Here is a 16,664-nt window from a genome sequence, read left to right on the forward strand (position 1 = left end):
TAAAAATAAATTTGATGACCTACTAGAGGAGTTTTTTTTTCATCATATGGTTAACTCCTGGGTTGATATTCCAAGATCGGCAGTCTTTAGTTTGTCTAGGGCTCACAAAATTGGAGACAGATGTTTCTAATTTAATTAATTTTTCAGTTATGTTTTTCTGCACCAATGAAAAAGAAAGAAATTAGGGTTGGCTACAATTTCTAAAGTTCAATTAATAATACGTTGCTACAAATGTGATTTCGTGTTCTTAATTTCGCCATCGCCATATTGTGAAGAACATCGAATTTCAGTGGAACTGTAACCACCACTGTGTTTTTTTTTTAATTTTGCAAAAATTTAGTACTCCTTTAGTAATTAGGTAGGTATTACTTAAAAAAAAAATGGATGAGTCCTAACAATTCCACGTCTTAAAAACTATAAACTACAAACATGTTCGAAACATGTAAAATATCCACCTATTATTCTTTTCGTTATTGATATAATAAATACACATTGTTGCTATGAGTTTCCACTTTTAGAGTGGATTATCACTTGTTAGCACAATTAATTCTGTACAATCCTAAAACAAGTTTAATTTATTTATAACAAACCGAATGCAATGCTTATTCTTTTTTGTTTAAAAAACAATCCTGGTATTCTTGGTGTAAATATTTTATTAACTTAAAACTGAGAGATTCTGACGTAGTAATTTTATTAGATTACCAATCCAACTACTGGTTTGTTGTTAGGAAAATTTGGTAACGACCGAAAGTTGATATCCCGTACAACCTACTTCGCCGGCGAGCCAACCCGACGACAAAGTTCAGATCCCAAAGTGAGTTAATATTATTAACCCCAAAACATGTTGATGTTCCACAAAACACTCGGAACGTTCGCAGATTAGAACTGCCAACTGAAGGTTTACAATTACGCCCAACTCCAACCAACTTTTTTTATTCCATTGTATTTATTCAATTATTGTAAAAAAAATGGTAACTTTAATTCGTGATTTTAAAAAATCAACTACAAACTCATTTAAAAAGGCAAAATTTTAAAATAATACCTACCTGCATATGTTACTAAGCTGCGGTTTTTACTGTTGTCAAAAATTTTACTTACATTTTCTTTTACCACTTTTGTAACCAGTTTTATAATTTTAGCAAAACGAAAGTTATGTTACACTATTACACATAGTTTTCCGTGCGGCAAAGTTCCACTTCGCCTACTAGTACCATAAACCACTCTTTATCGCACGAATGCTGGTTTAAATGCGTTTTGTGTATGTGGTGTTTCGCCGGCATTGTAAACAGTGAATAAAAAGACGAAATGACATTAATATATCTTTATTATAATTTATACAGCTTACAAATTGATTATCAGACAATCAATTAAATGCACATAACAAAATAGATAAATATTTTTATTTCATGTACTATAATTTCATCAATATACATCTATGTATGTTTATACTGAATGTCTATTGTATAGGTACAACATTATTCTGTCGATATAGCCCTACTTATCACATGCAATCAAAAAGAGTAAGAAAAACAATGACTTTAATATATAAATTTGTTAACCTCCAGACTGTATGGTGTCATAATTAACCTGATTATTTTAAACTTTGATCACATGTGACTATACACAGTGATCTATAACACCAAGAGATCATTCCTCAAATCTTAATGTTAATAGAACCCTTGTATAAAACACCAACTATGTGCGTAAATACACTCTATACTTGATTGATTATAGATTCTATAAAAACAACAAAACGATTTCGTTCAAGACGTAACTACACATTCGAAACCGCATTACAACTGTAACATGTACAAATCATAAAAGAAGTCTTAAATAAAACCCAATTAAATAATTAACTAACAATATATATCGATCACTAAAACATGATAAAAGTCTAACAATTAAGAGCAAGTTGTCCCACACTTCAACAGTATCCAACAATAACTACTGTCTTTTTAACGAACAACTGCCCTTAAATAAATTGAAAAACTTGAAAAAGTTTTCATTTTGAACTATAGGGAGAAATACACAGTATTATTCGCCCCCTGAACAATTTGTCAATCACTTATAATGCGCCGATATTTTTTAGTAGGGGGCTGAATATCATCATCGTCGAAATGTTCATAAGCGTATTCTGGCAGGAACTTTTCTAACTGTTCGTCGAAGAACTTTTCCAAAGTTTTTGCATCGGCGTATACTTGAGAATCCTCCTTAAAAATCAAGCAATCAACGCACATCTCGCAACATATCTCTAATACTTACAGGGTTGTACGTATATGCGTTTTTAAACATTAATCGTACGTCTTTGATTAACTGCTCCATGCAGGTATAATGGTCAGGTGATGCCCAGTTCAACTTTTGGCGGATACTGTCCAGAGCGATCGGACTTTTGATAATTGAGTGGTATTCCTCGTTCTGGAAATGGATTACTGAAGAATTTGCGGACACCTGGATGCGCTTACCTCTGGTCCTATAACTTCTCTAAAAGGCAAACTAGGGTCATACTGACAGTATAATTCGAGAACTATGCGTTCGGCTATTTTCTTGTCTTTCTCACTCAGTTCCCCTTCTTTTTTATCGTTTGACAGGTGTTCGGAGAGATCAGAAAAGTTTGTACATAGCAAACACTGCCAAGTGTCGTTTTCCCTTAAAAAGAATACATATTTCGCATTATTTTTAAATAAAAATGTAAATTTATTTCATATTATTAAATTAAATTCTAACAACAAGTAATAATAACTTTAAATTTATATTAATATATTCATTTTTTTGTATAATTTTTGGTAATCTTACTAAGTTGTAAATAAATTTACAGTTATTGATAATTCTAAAATCATACCACACTAAAACAAACCTACACAAAAAAAAAACTTACAAAACAAATATATTTCCAATATTTTCTACCCGCCTACCAGATACTATTCTTTTTAAAAATTAACCGACACGTATACGTATATCAGAAGCAGTTAATATATATAAAATTTGACGACAATCCGTCCGGTAGTTTCGAACATTATGTCGGATGGACCCTACTGCAATTGTGTAAAAAATGAGTGCATTTAGCCAACTTAAGCCACTTCTATAAATGGGGTAATTTTAAATATATGTTATGAACTCTATATCGCACTAGTGGGATAATGTGACTAATTATTTCACTCTAATGTTTGGGCTAAACAAAATTTATCTCGTTCAGGCATCTGCAATACTGTTTTTTTAATAAATCCCTGTGATGCAAGGTGATTATTTTTATAATCACTTATAAATTTCAAAACCAACTTGATGTACAATCTTTTGATTGATCTACTAATATCTAGTGATCTTCGCCTGTCACAAATGTCAATTAATCTTAGAGTGATACATTTTCCAGGCCCACTTAATGTAGGATATTTTGTAATTATCTGTGCAATAATCAATTTATTATCTCTGCATTATGTTTTTTTTAATACCGAGTAGCTATTAATAGTTGTAATTTTTGTCAAATTGGCAACATATTTAAAATTTTATGATAGTATACCGTTCACAATTGTTTCAAATTCCTGCTATCTACGAAAATCTGACAGTTTAGTTAAGAGCATTGTGATTTGTCATAATAAATTTATTTTAGGTTATACTTAATCGATAACGATAGAGCATTGATGCATTAAATTAATGACAGAATTAACAACACGACCAATATGTAAAAAGGAACGTCATATAACAGGATCTGACGGTAACCTAACAAAAAAATATCTTGGCCTACTGCGTGTTTAAAATGATCACGAACGCAATATACCACCGTTGCTGCCAATAACTCAGGATTTCCAGCAAAAATTTTTCTTTCAATCATTAAGTCACCCGGTATAAATTACTAATGCAATAAATTCAATAAACTAATATTTAACAAAAATACTGAAAGAAATCAATCAGTTTTATTCATATTAATTTTTAGACAGTGTTGTTGGTGACGTCTTCGACTTTTTATAAGGATTTTTTTTTAAATAGGATAACATACAGGGTGAGTTACTAGATCTCATTAATTATTTATTAGAGATTCAAAAATGGCAAAGACCAAAGTTGTACGGTTCTTTGAGGACTATAGTCTAAAATTATTTTTAACTACACAGTGTTCTGTTTTTAAGATGTTCACATTTTTGGTAATGAAAAGCTTCACAAAAAAAAATCACAATAGGACTATTTTTAAAATCAGCCTTACAATGTTTCGTAGAAGGATAAACAGAGGTCTGCGCTTTGTTGTAGTGTCAGTTAATCAAATTTTAATATACCGAGGAAAAATTCTAAACATTACAATTTTCAAATATCAATATTTCAGTTTTTTCAAATACAACACCCTGTATTTGATTACTGTATCTTACTCTATTTTTTTGTTCTCATTCTTTTAACATGTCGAAATGTATCTTAAAAAAAATTGATCCAAGGTTACTTCGACAGAACTTCCCTCGCTGTTGAAGAACAGTCCAACAAATTCCGCTTCTTTAAAGAATTATAAAAAATGTTTGTTTTCTGATAACCTTTATACAGTACGTCAATTTGACGTTCACTTACAGAAACAAAATATTGATGTAGACCAATAAATCAAAAAACTCTAAAAATTCGCCACACTTGTCCAGTTCATCGTAAACAATTTTTAAGTTTTTTGTTATTTATTATCTATCTCTCCACAAAATATTGTAACACAGATTTTAAAAATAACTCCATTTCGGTCTTTTTGAGAACCCTTCTATTGTTAAAAAAATTCAAGAAAATTAAAATAACGTGGCACCGTCGCATCAGAATTTCAAGAATAAACAGAGATTGTAAAGCCTGGGAAGAGGTCAATCAAAATATCTAAAAATGTATAGGGTATTTCATTAAAAAAAAACTAAGTTGGATATTGTACAGCTAAAAATAATTTTAAAGTATAGTCCTCAAAGAACCGTACAATTTCTTCTATTTCTAATAATGAATGATATATTAAGGAACGCGCGCTTAGTGACTTACCCTGTATATATGCATCTTTAAGCCGTACTGTCAAACACTTTTGAAATAACCATAAATTTAAAACCTGCACAGATAAAAAAAAATACATTTTTGCTATCCTTAACTCTCCAGGGATCAATTTATAAAAAACAAATAAAAAATTAATCCTTGTTAAATAGTAGATGATGCACTAGGCTTGACCTTGAATATCTAGATTGTTCAATTTGGTCGTACGATCAATTAATCGCATAATTAAGACAACAACGCTTTTATAAATCGGAACCGAAGTCTCCAAATTACATTAATTGTGATACTTTTAAATGTAATTCCAACATCTGGTGGCCTTTTGAGGCATGTCCTCAATTAATTTCACAGAAAAGTGCTACGTAAAAATGACGTCACCAATTTTTAACAGGGAAATAATAGATTAAGTATGAAATGAGCAATGTAACAAAAATCCATCCACTGTTTAATATCTTGGGTAAATTATTTTTTTAAGGCAACTCAATTTAAAATAGCTTACTTAACAAAATGTTTAAGAAGACGTCATCAATTTTTTGACCAATATTTCAATGATTTGATGAGAAAATAAATTAAAAACGAATGTTACAGCATTTTTATAAAATATTTTCCACTTCCAAAAATCTTCACTGAAGGTCCATAAGTTCGTTGACGCGATTTTTTAATTCCCATATCTTGTCCCCAAATAAAAAGTTAGGACCGTTTAAAGACCGAGTTTCAAAACTTATTTTCATTAAAAAAGATGTCCAAATTGCTCTCTTTTTACTTTTTTCGCAACATATGAACAAAAAATTATTTTCTTCTTGAAGTTTGTCGTACAATTAGAACAAAAAACTATTTTCGACCAAATTATATTATAGTAGAAATGTTACGGACACAGCGTCCCGAAGAGTCCACATGCGAATTTACGGGGTAGAAACTACAAAGTTTTTCGTTTTCTATTGCCAGAGAATACTAATATACTTATTTAAAAAATACAAATGATACACTACTACTTAAAGCTTACGTGACACGACTCAAGATGTTCTTCTCATAATATTGCCACTCTAATATGAACAGGCACACAGCTGCCGCAATTTCAAAGATAATACATTTATTAAACTTGTATTTTAGTAGTATTTAAATCTTAACGCTACTAATATGTTTCTTACTTTCAGTATTTTAACAAATAATTTCGACTGCTTATTTGTCTGTTTTGTAAAATTTGCTATAAAAAAGTGTATACTTTATTTTGCTCGTAGGTCCTGTCAAAATTTATCTATTCTTAAAACGATCCCGAATTTGAAATTCTGGATCATAATACCAGTAATAAAAATCAAAAATACTCACTCGACACTCAAATTAGGAATGTGACAGTATTGATGAAACACTTTCGGGCATTTATCGCAGCAGACCAATTCTCCTCCATCCATACACACAGCGCACCAATCCTCGTTCGGATCGTCCTTCCCCGTATCCATAGGATCGGACTTGATTTTCCCCGACGGTCCCGCGTCGCCTGTCGAACTGTCAACATGCGGTGAACCCCCCGTCTTTTGCCTCCCTTCCGCCACCACCTGAACCCCATTCGAGTCCAATTTGGCGATCGTCGCCATCAAGTCCTTCACCGAGTCCTCGCAGAACTTGTCTAAGCTACGTTCCGTATCCGAACGCCCTTGTACGTGATTCGGACTCGGCGTCTTGGGAATGGTCGAAGTAACCGTAGCCGGCAAGTTCTTGTTCTCGGATGGTTGAGTCTGTTGTTTCAGGGTGATTTTGAAGTTGTCGTTGATTGTTGGCAGCGTCATGTTGCGATTGTTGCCGACGTTGTTCCCGTTGTTCGCGGTTTGTTGAGGTATGTGCCACCTGGCGGAGGCTCCTTGCATGTGGTACGGCTGCCTTTGCGGGCTCGGCCGGTTCTGGTTTGGTACCATCATTCTCATTGGAGTTTGTTGCTGGCGGAATTGCTGTTGTGGTTGTTGTTGGACTTGGTTGGGGAATCTACCTTGGAACTGTTGAGCTACGTGGGGTTGTACTGCTTGGTATTGGGCTGGGCCTGTTTGGATATATACAGGTGTGTTGGTGTTGGTTGGTTGAAGTAAACATCGTAGGTTGCTACGATCTGACAACATGTTTTGTGGGTGAGTTGAGGAGGAAACCTGCTGGTGAATATTCTACATTAAATTAGGTGCCTGAACACTTGTTTTAAGATGGAAAAACAACCAAGTGAAAAGTTATAGTGGAAAAATAGGTACAATCGATTATATTGCGGCACGGCTGAAATACAGTTGGTACTTGCTTAATTTAAATGTTTTTTCCGTTTGTCTGTCTGTCAATGACTTTTTCAACAGCTAATCTCCAAATTTAATATTGTATGAATTGGTGTGATATTTTGGGCGATCTTTAAGCTTATATGTTTGTTCGTCCTGACATTGACGTCATTTCAAAATTTTGCTAGACAACTCCTATCAAAATTCTACGAATCTGAACTTGTTCTGTCTAAATTACTTTTTCTAAAAAACAAAAAATGAATAAAATATTTTTGTCAAAATTACATTTGTCAGTTGCGTATTCGTATACCTGGTGTCTGGAAAATGGCGGATTAACTAATCAGGAGTCCCAAAAAAATAATAAAAAAATTCTTTATGATGTAGATTACGAAAAAAACGTAATTTTATAAAAGCATTTAATAAAATATTTATAAACTATAAACAAAAACAAAGCCAACAAAAAAAAGTCCATTAAAGCATAACCAACCAAACACTAGAGAAGATGTTCAAAATTCCTGCCTTGTGTATATAAGTAAACTCGTACTATTGCCAAATTTTGATCATTTTTTGTAAAACTTAGTTTTATTTTAGTACTTGCTAAAATAAAACTGATTTTGGCAAATGACATACCTTCTAAGAAAAGAGCGGGTGGGTGGGCGGGGCTAGTACCTGCTAAGATAAAACTGATTTTGGCAAATGATATACCCTGTAAAAAACGAGAGGGCGGGCGGGTAAGGCTAGTACCTACTAAGATAAGACTCATTTTAGCAAATGACGTAATTTAATTAAATTATTATAAGAAAGACGCTAGAGGCCCAAAGCACACAACAATGAATTTTCTTCAAAAGTTATAAACACTTTATTCAACGAAGAATTCTAAACTCGATAAAGCCGTTCTCAAATGGTTTAGAACAAACCGTGAATTAAATGTATGTAAGTGGTTTTATGTTAAAATATAAATATTCGTCGTTTTTTGTTGGTGGGTACTTCTACTCCACAACACGATAAACTTTTTGACCATTTGGTGGATTTAGAAAATGCACTTGATATGTTTAAAGTTAACAATAATCAAAAACAAACGAAAATAACAGATTTTTTTATTTTTAAAATTATTGTCTTTTCTTATTTAATAATAAATGTGTTTTGTTCATTTTCGATCATTTTTTAGATAATAGAATTGTATTCTAAAGGTTTGGAATGTTTTTTTCCTGTTATTACGAAAATCACTTATACCGAATAAATCGTTATAGAGGATTTCTACTATATTGACAATTAGAAAATGACACAATACAAAACCTACCAACGAAATGTATAAAAATTAACACAACGGTAATGTCTGCTCAAATGGTGAAACATGTTCCCAGTTATTTAATTGTTTTTGGTCCTCTTTTTAAGTTTCGTTTTCTTCTTCATTGCTTTCATATTAATAATTTGTTACCTACTACTCCTTTTCCACATACTTGATATTACTTCGCAGTAAATTCTAATACACTGTGTATTAGGGTGTTCCTTATTTTCCAAGTTTGGTTTTCTTTAACTCTCACCCCATTAACAGTTTACATTCGATATAAGAAAAATATATGTAAAATATTATACCCCTAAGTGATCTTCTTCCAGTGGCGCCACCACGATAAATGTTTGATAAACAACACAAATTAACTCTTTTTTCTGTGTCGTGAAATATTTTTATTTTGGGTCAGTAAAATGATATTAATAGTAATGTTGACATTTTTAAAATAAAGGTTATGTGTTAAACATATTACTATTATTATTACCAAATCCATATCTACTCAAAAATATTAAAAATTAAAATGCAATCAATAAGATTTATTTAAAGTAGTAGTTTTTTTACAATTGGGATACATTGCTCTGTGTTCCTGAACCGTTCACAAGACATATTGTCTTTGATCTTCATTTTTGATCAACAAACGATGAAAATCTTGTCTCAATTTTACAGATCTGTCTGCGGTGTCATTGACAACTTTAAGGGAACTTATAATTGATTTTCCCTTCACAAATGATGTGTGGGATTCCCATGTTGTTGGATCAAACTCCAAAAACTGAGGGTCAATTTTGAAGCGTGAAAAGAGACCCGCGCTATTTTTCGATATAAAACTCTCAACTCTTTTCTTGAACATGTTAAAAAATTTATGAAAATAATTAATTGACATTGATGATTAAATTACTAATTAAACTGTGAATATCTGTTAGTCGAACTATTAATCTCTTCATTCCACTGGAATTACCTTCGTTAGTGAGAGCTTTTACCATACATTGCTTTAATTCCACAGGTGCTTCACTGTCAAAAAATGTTAAAGCCATTAGAATTTTTTGTAATCGCTAACATGCTACACATAACACAAAAAGTACAATTATTTGACGTTTGTACTCAAGACCTACTGCATATTATGCAGATTTTAATTTTTGAAAATTCAAGTTCATGGCGGCACGGGAAGGGATAAAGGGAATGGGTTAAAATTTTGTATGCGTACTGTCTATTCCAAATGTAAACTTTTTGGAGGGTGACACCAACTTAATTCGAAAAAATACAAAATTACCTCTAAATAAGGAACACCCTACTGTGTACGTAACATTACATAAAGATAAACGGATAAATTGTGATTAACGATTTACGATGCTTGTACAATAATCTTAAAACATTTGCAACATTTCAGAACATTCGGTTTTGCATTTAAAAGTTAAATTGTAAAATGTGATGTTATTATGCAATTTTCATTTTAAAAAAACATGGATTTCTAAGGTAAAAAATCGGGACAGATTCATAAACCACAAGTGTAGGAGTAAGTTATTTTATAAAAATAAAAAAAAATATTAAGCACTTTTTTGAGGTGATGTTATCACGTTGATGGTGGGGAAAAAATCAAAATTGTGCAGCAACATTTTACAATTTAACCTTGAAATCTTACAAACGTTTTAAAGTTATTAATCAAAATGTATCCATTTATTGATGACGCCCATCTCAAAATTCTGCCGAATAAATCCTATGTAAGACATGTAAATTATTATGAGTGTTACTTGTGGTTTATGAATGCATTCATATTTTTGGATTACTTGTACTGGGTGAGTCAAAAAAAAATGAATGAAATAATCTATTTTACTGATCAAATCAACAACAACGTACCCCATTTCCTCGAAAATTTGAGTTTACAGTACTGTTATTATTAGGATTACACTACATCTATTAAAAAGTGTCCTTGATAAAGTGTTGTCACAAAATTTTATTATGGAAAAACTCACTTGAAACACACATAGCATGTTCCTTTGTCTATATGTACTTTAACACTCCACACATATTTTTGTTTTAACTTAATAGGAGTTTTCAAAAAAAAAATTAAATTCGCAATATTATATTTTATAATTTTTCGAAGAATCTGTATTTGTTTCACGGACGAGGGAAGTTTTATTTAAATAACTTTAGACCAGTTTTTGTTAAAAAAAAATCAGTGTAATGTAGAGTTTCAAACATTATCTCAAAAAGTTCTCGTTTCGGATTCAAAACTTTCTGCAATCAAACCAAGAAATTTTCGTCCTTGTCGACTATATTCCACCTAAGCGTTTATGAGGTTATGGAAACCAGGAGCGAGGAGATGGAGAAGACTAATACCTCTCGCTGCAGGGTACAGACAAGATTTTTGCGTGCGATAGTAGATTACCAACTGAGGAAAGCGAACGGTATTTCTCAACTTTGAAGAAAATAAAGATATTTTTGTGAAAAACTTTGTGGGTTTTATTTTGTTTAAACAGACACTTTTGCCGATTCACCCATAGAGGAGGGAGGGCTCTTGGTTGTCATTATTATGGGAGCCACCAGTATTGTTTAAATAGATTGAGGGCTAGGACTAACAACTACTGGAAAATGACCTGACCCAATTCATACTTTAATCAATTACGAGTTAACATTCAAAATTACGAGGAACAAATTAAAACGAATTAACAATTAAACTTACGGTGACAAAACACTTTAAGAGAACCCACGAAGTTAAAGCTTTAACTCTTATAATTTACAACTCAACTACGATAACTACTAACTACACTTCGAAGATCCGTTCAGGAAAAAAAACTAATAACTCTAGAAGAAAAGGGGAAAGGGGGAGTCTCAAGGCTTATCTGGCGAAGGTGAATGTCGACAGGAGGTCTTTCGCCAAATCCGACAAGCCATAAGATAGGCATCAACAGGCTATCGCACTCCGGAGACGGAATCTTGTCTCGGGCGAAGATAAGGGTGTCGCCGGTCTAAGGTACCCCGGAAGCGTAAACCTGGCTCGGCCAAAGAAAGACGGCAGGTACCAAAAAAAAACCCTGCGTGACGAAAGGAGATATTGATACTCATACCTGCTTCCGAGGGTTTCCGTGTAGCAAAGAACCAGATAAAGTTGTACACTTGACTTATCTATTGTTTTATTTTTTTTTAACTCCCAATTCAATACCACGGAAACCGCCCTTATCAGGAATTCCCGGCGCCGCGATAAGCCGACTAATGTAACAATTTATGCGATAATAGAGGATTTTTCGAACACAAAAAAAATGGGCTGAAATTTAAGGCGCTTTCAAACCGTCGAAAAGAGATAGGAAAATAGATCACATGTTATTCTTGCTTTGTTAATAATCGATAGAGAACATTTTAAGTTGCTTTTTAATTAATCTAATACTATTAAACGAGCAAAGTTTGTATATATATATATATGTAATGGGTTTCTCGAAAACGGCTCTAACGATTTCGATGAAATTTACAGGTTGGGGGTTTTTTGGGTCAAGAAATCGATTGATCATAGTTTTAACTTCTGAAAATTACAGCTTCATGCATTTTCAGCAATTTTCAGGCAGTGAATTATATTTGTTGCTAGGCAACATCAGATGACACTACACGAACACGAGATTGTTTTATATGAGAAGTTTGGGTGACAGTCTGACAGTACGTTTGACGTACCTTTTTATCTTCAATTGTACGTACCGAAACATGCTCCACTGTATAGAGGACGTTGAAATTCACCTCCTGGGGTGAGAAAATTTACCAAAAACTAAACAGTGAGCGGATAAAAGGCACACGAAAGTGTGTTGAATTGAGATTATTTTGTCAAGCATTCATTTCAGAGGTTCCACGGTCAGTGTCAACATGTGATCGTTTTCGGGGATGGGACCGTGTTATTTGAGTTTTTGGGCTCAACGTTTCGCACACTTTCGTAAATGGCATCTTCGGGAGCAGGGTTGAGATTGAGAAATTAGGAATAACACAAAAGAGCACGGTAACTCAGTATGTTAACCACACCAGAGGCGAAACTCTTCTGGCAGTAAGAATGTGGTTGTGACCTTTTTCTAGAGTCGAGAGAGAAAACTAGGAAAAAAAAAACGACAGAGAGAAAACTTGGGTAACAAATGAGATGTCAAACAATAATTCCAGTTTTCTGTTCTTTAATCTCTACATGTCACTTATCAGTGTTTAAAACAAAGACTGCTTATGGAATTTCTTTTTTAATGTGTATTTTTAAGTAGCGCGTGTACTTCAAAATGCATACTATACGCATATTTATCTGTCCTAATCTGATCTAATACTACCAAACGAGCCGAGTGAAACTCGGTCAACCAGATATTAGTTGTCTTACACGCTATAAATAGGCAATGACGAACAACATGACATTTGGAATTGGTAAAAAATTTCTAAATTTACTTTAAAAAAATACTAGTAGAAGATATTTAGATCGTTACAAAATAGTGCAAAGGAGGTAAACATTCAATCTCAATCAATTTTGCAATGATACTTTTCGTTTGTGTATTTCGTATCTAATTTCTCCTACATTTTTTTGTAATGTTCGAGATGAAATACTAATGATGGCAGTAATAATTACACCAACTTTATTTAATTGCAACGAAAAAAAATAATGAAATACCTAACATATTTAATATTTTTTGAGGTGACGTCATCAATTTTCTAGAAAGGATTAAGCAAACCTTAGCAATGAAAGTCACCACTTCGAGAAAAGCTTGTGTGACAAACCGGTGAGGCAATTATCTCGATTTTTTTCCATATCACAAGAATTTTACAATCTCCTTTTGTGGCATGTTCAAAACCTCCAGTGAGACTGTATTATAAAATAAAGCAAAACAGGAAAAAGAAATGTATTTAGGAACACAGGAACAAACTCTCACATTTGAGGAAAAAATTGCGTCAAAAAACATGAAGTAAATTTTATTTTTGAAATTGTTAAAAATGTTTATGCTAATTTGCACTATCTAAACAATATTTGCAACAATCTAAACATCTAAAAAATTAATTAATTAAATATTTTATTCACATCTGCAATCTTGAGTTAGAGAAATGTATGTTGTATTCGGCATTTCAGTACCAATCACGGTAGTTCATCCCCTATAATTATAAAATTCTGCATTATTTCTACATAAATGAGATGAATATTTACTAGCTATTCATAAAACCGGTCATGATAAAGACGTAGGGTTTAAAAATTTCGTAACTTTTTTATCACAGCATTTTGCATAACGTTCTCTTAAATATCATCTAAGCATGTCAAGACTGAGTATAACCTCTAAACAACGGTGCCACAAAAATGTTTGGTGACGTTATATGGTCGCCATAGCAACGTATACAGTGTCATTATCATTACCAATAGGAATTTTATTACGCGTTACTTTATCCCCACTCTGTACAAGCAAGTGTCAACTGTAATTCAAACGTTACCGCAGTATTAAAAATATGTTATTAATAAATCGGATTGAATCTTTCTGTGTACTTGATCTCAAAATAATGAACAATTAGTAATATATTAAATTTACCTGTTGTTGATTCAGTCCTCCCGAATTTGCCGGCATTCTCGGTAATAGCGGTCTCGGCATTTGTCTTTGCATTTGCATTCTATTTACAGACAGCTGTTGGGCTAGTGAAATCGGTATTTGTTGAGGCATCGGCGGTCCCATATTAGGCATCATTTTTGGTCCTACTGATTTTATATTTTAAAACCACGTTTAACAAACGTCCGCACTATCTTACCTCCCATTGGTTGTTGCATATTGGGTTGCGGACTCATATTCTGACCTTGTTGGTACTGAGTCCCGTTTGAAAACTGACCATAAGGCGGCGGTAATCTGGGCGATTGTTGATAACCCGACGATTGTTGGTATGTTGGTGATTGCTGTTGGAGTAACTGATTAATGGGCGATTGCTGTTGAGGCGGCCTGGTATGGCCTGGACTGGGTGAACCATGTGGCGGTATTGAAGTTGATGGGGAAACAGACTGAGAAGGATAAATCCTACCATCAACCACAATCTGACCGATTGTGGACATAACTGAAAAATAATATGCAAAAAAAGTTAGAAAACCAGACGAATCCTCTCGTTCTAAGAAAAATAAGTTACCTGTTGACAAACCTATCAACGAAAGCAGAAAAACCAAAAGTAATTTAGTTCAAGCATTCCAAGTGTGGAGAAATCCTACCTTTTACAAGATCTGGGAATTTATCCAAAGCCAGATGGATTCTGACAGGGATTTCAGGGTTGGGAATATCCGCTCGTTTGCACTTTATTCTTCTGAGATGATCTGTAACTTGCTTTTTACTGTACAAGAGCGCCATATCGCTCCCATTGTCCAAAGCGTGTTGAGTGAATTCTATACAGTGATCGGTCATTCTTGACAGTTGTTCTAAGGCTTGTTTTTTCTCCTGCAGGGTTTTTTGTTTGCTGTCACATACTTCTGTTAATTTAGAAACTAATTGTTTGCCCCTTACGTTTATTGTATTTGTTAACCTACGACACGATTTCTTCATAAAAGGAAAAATATCTTTAACACAAATTACTTACTTCACCACTAATTGTGTAATCTCTTTAACTAAAGCTTGTTTTTTTTCAACAATTAAATTTTGGCGGTCATCAATAACTTTCATTGCGCTGCACAACAACGCTCTCTTATATCTACAAATAAAAACTAATTATATGGAAAACGGTGTTTAGATTTAACATACCCAACATCTTTCAACATATCAGAAATAAACTTGCGCGTTTCTAAAGCAATTTCGTTTGTAAATTTGTATTTATGTTCCCTATGTTCAATGAGTTGGCAATCGCGACAAGTTAATTTATCACAAGTTTCACAAAATAATGATAGCTTTTCATGTGGATGAACTGAACAGAATAAATTCGGTGAAGAACTACTAGTTGATGACTGATTGTCATTCAGTCCTTCTTCCTTGGGTTTAATAGTATGGTCCTTCGTTATTTTCAACCTAAGAATAATATTTAAAAACAGTGACAAAACAACTCAGTTGAAAAACAAAAACCTTTGATGAGCCTGGACGCAACTATCACAAATGTACTCAGAGCATTCGACACACCAACTAGTAGCAATTGCATCATCGGTGCAACTACTACATTTAAGTTCTGTCAATTTAGCTGAATTACTGTCATCATTATTGGCCAGTTCCAAAAGGAACTGGTTTTCAATTATTTTCCCTGGTTCACATATTATATTACACAGTGGACATTCGACAGTATCTAGAATGCACAAATATTGACGTATTGATTAATCCTACAATTAAAAACTCACTCTTTTCTGGTTCTGTTTCTTGGTGTTCGTAAATTTTATTTCCAATACAGTTTCCACACGCATTGTGTAAACACTCAAGCAACTTTGGATCATCGTTGGCACTAAGAAGTTGTTCACAAAACACGCACTTAAAAGTGTAAGCCTCTCCGGTAGTGGGACTTTCCACATGTTCTTGTTCTTCGTTGGCGTCACTCACTTCCTTCGCTTCACTTTTCGATTCTTCTGGAGCTGCGGCAGTCAGAGAATCATCACAAATCATTTCACTGTGCTCATTTAGATTTTCAACTGAATCAATCACTTCTTTTTCACTAGAGCTTTGGTGGTTCATGTAATTGCTGTCGTTGTAATAAATATTTGATTCAGCCATCGTGGACAATATTAGAAGCAATTAAAAATGAAAAATTGATGATGTTGCTTGGGGATCTCGTTTAAAAAATTAATTACCACCTTGATTGGGGTTGTTTGTTAAGCATTTTTGTTTGATTCGTGCAATCTACCAAACGATTCGGTAGGACTTTAGATTCCATTCCACGAGATTTTCAAATTTATTTACTTGTTTTGAACATCTCACAGACGCCTTTTTCTCGAAAACACCTCAACCTCTTATCACCGATTTCACCCAACTGTCAACGAACAACATTACAAACAGGAAGTAACTATCTTCAAGATATTATTTACCAGTCTCTTCGATTAAACGACTGTTTTCATGAACCTACGACAACACATTTGGAGCAACGAAGAAGTCTTTTTAGTCGTATTTACGAAACATGCCCTTTTCTTCCCGAAAAAGCGTTTTATAAATTGCGATTTTCGTTGAGTAAGTTGGCAATAAATTTTGGCGCATTTGTGAACATAGAAAGTTGGCCTC

At 33.3% G+C, this 16,664-nt stretch overlaps 1 protein-coding gene across 4 annotated transcripts; it reads right to left on the bottom strand.

The window, feature by feature from the left end:
• Nucleotides 1-1,849: 1,849 nt before the first annotated feature.
• On the bottom strand, nucleotides 1,850-16,433 carry LOC135128530 (E3 ubiquitin-protein ligase TRIM33). 4 transcript variants are annotated; one of them, XM_064055397.1, is made up of 11 exons: nucleotides 15,797-16,433; nucleotides 15,531-15,744; nucleotides 15,216-15,476; nucleotides 15,055-15,165; nucleotides 14,693-15,000; nucleotides 14,248-14,544; nucleotides 14,034-14,194; nucleotides 6,307-7,130; nucleotides 2,463-2,646; nucleotides 2,263-2,415; nucleotides 1,850-2,210 (listed from the first exon to the last, which is right to left on the bottom strand). In XM_064055397.1, exons 1-11 carry the CDS (start codon nucleotides 16,161-16,163, stop codon nucleotides 2,058-2,060), a joined length of 3,033 nt encoding a protein of 1,010 aa, XP_063911467.1. In that variant the 5' UTR covers nucleotides 16,164-16,433; the 3' UTR covers nucleotides 1,850-2,057. The 4 variants fall into 4 exon arrangements, with proteins under 4 accessions (XP_063911467.1, XP_063911486.1, XP_063911476.1 ...); XM_064055416.1 differs by having other exon boundaries at nucleotides 6,307-7,115; nucleotides 14,034-14,197; XM_064055406.1 differs by having other exon boundaries at nucleotides 6,307-7,118; nucleotides 14,034-14,197.
• Nucleotides 16,434-16,664: the final 231 nt, after the last annotated feature.

This window comes from Zophobas morio, unplaced genomic scaffold (genome assembly GCF_036711695.1).
Source record: "Zophobas morio isolate AGI-343-1 ecotype UQ-CSIRO unplaced genomic scaffold, CSIRO_AGI_Zmor_V1 ptg000002l, whole genome shotgun sequence".
Lineage (NCBI taxonomy): Eukaryota > Metazoa > Arthropoda > Insecta > Coleoptera > Tenebrionidae > Zophobas > Zophobas morio.

Excerpts from the sequence above, each read along its gene's own strand:
- LOC135128530 (XM_064055391.1), bottom strand. The coding sequence starts at position 16,163 with ATGGCTGAATCAAATATTTATTACAACGACAGCAATTACATGAACCAC. Across the intron at positions 15,001-15,054 it reads ATTACACAATTAGTGGTGAA|GTTAACAAATACAATAAACG; the intron begins GTAAGTAATTTG and ends ATCGTGTCGTAG. Across the intron at positions 14,545-14,692 it reads ATTCCCAGATCTTGTAAAAG|TTATGTCCACAATCGGTCAG; the intron begins GTAGGATTTCTC and ends ATTATTTTTCAG.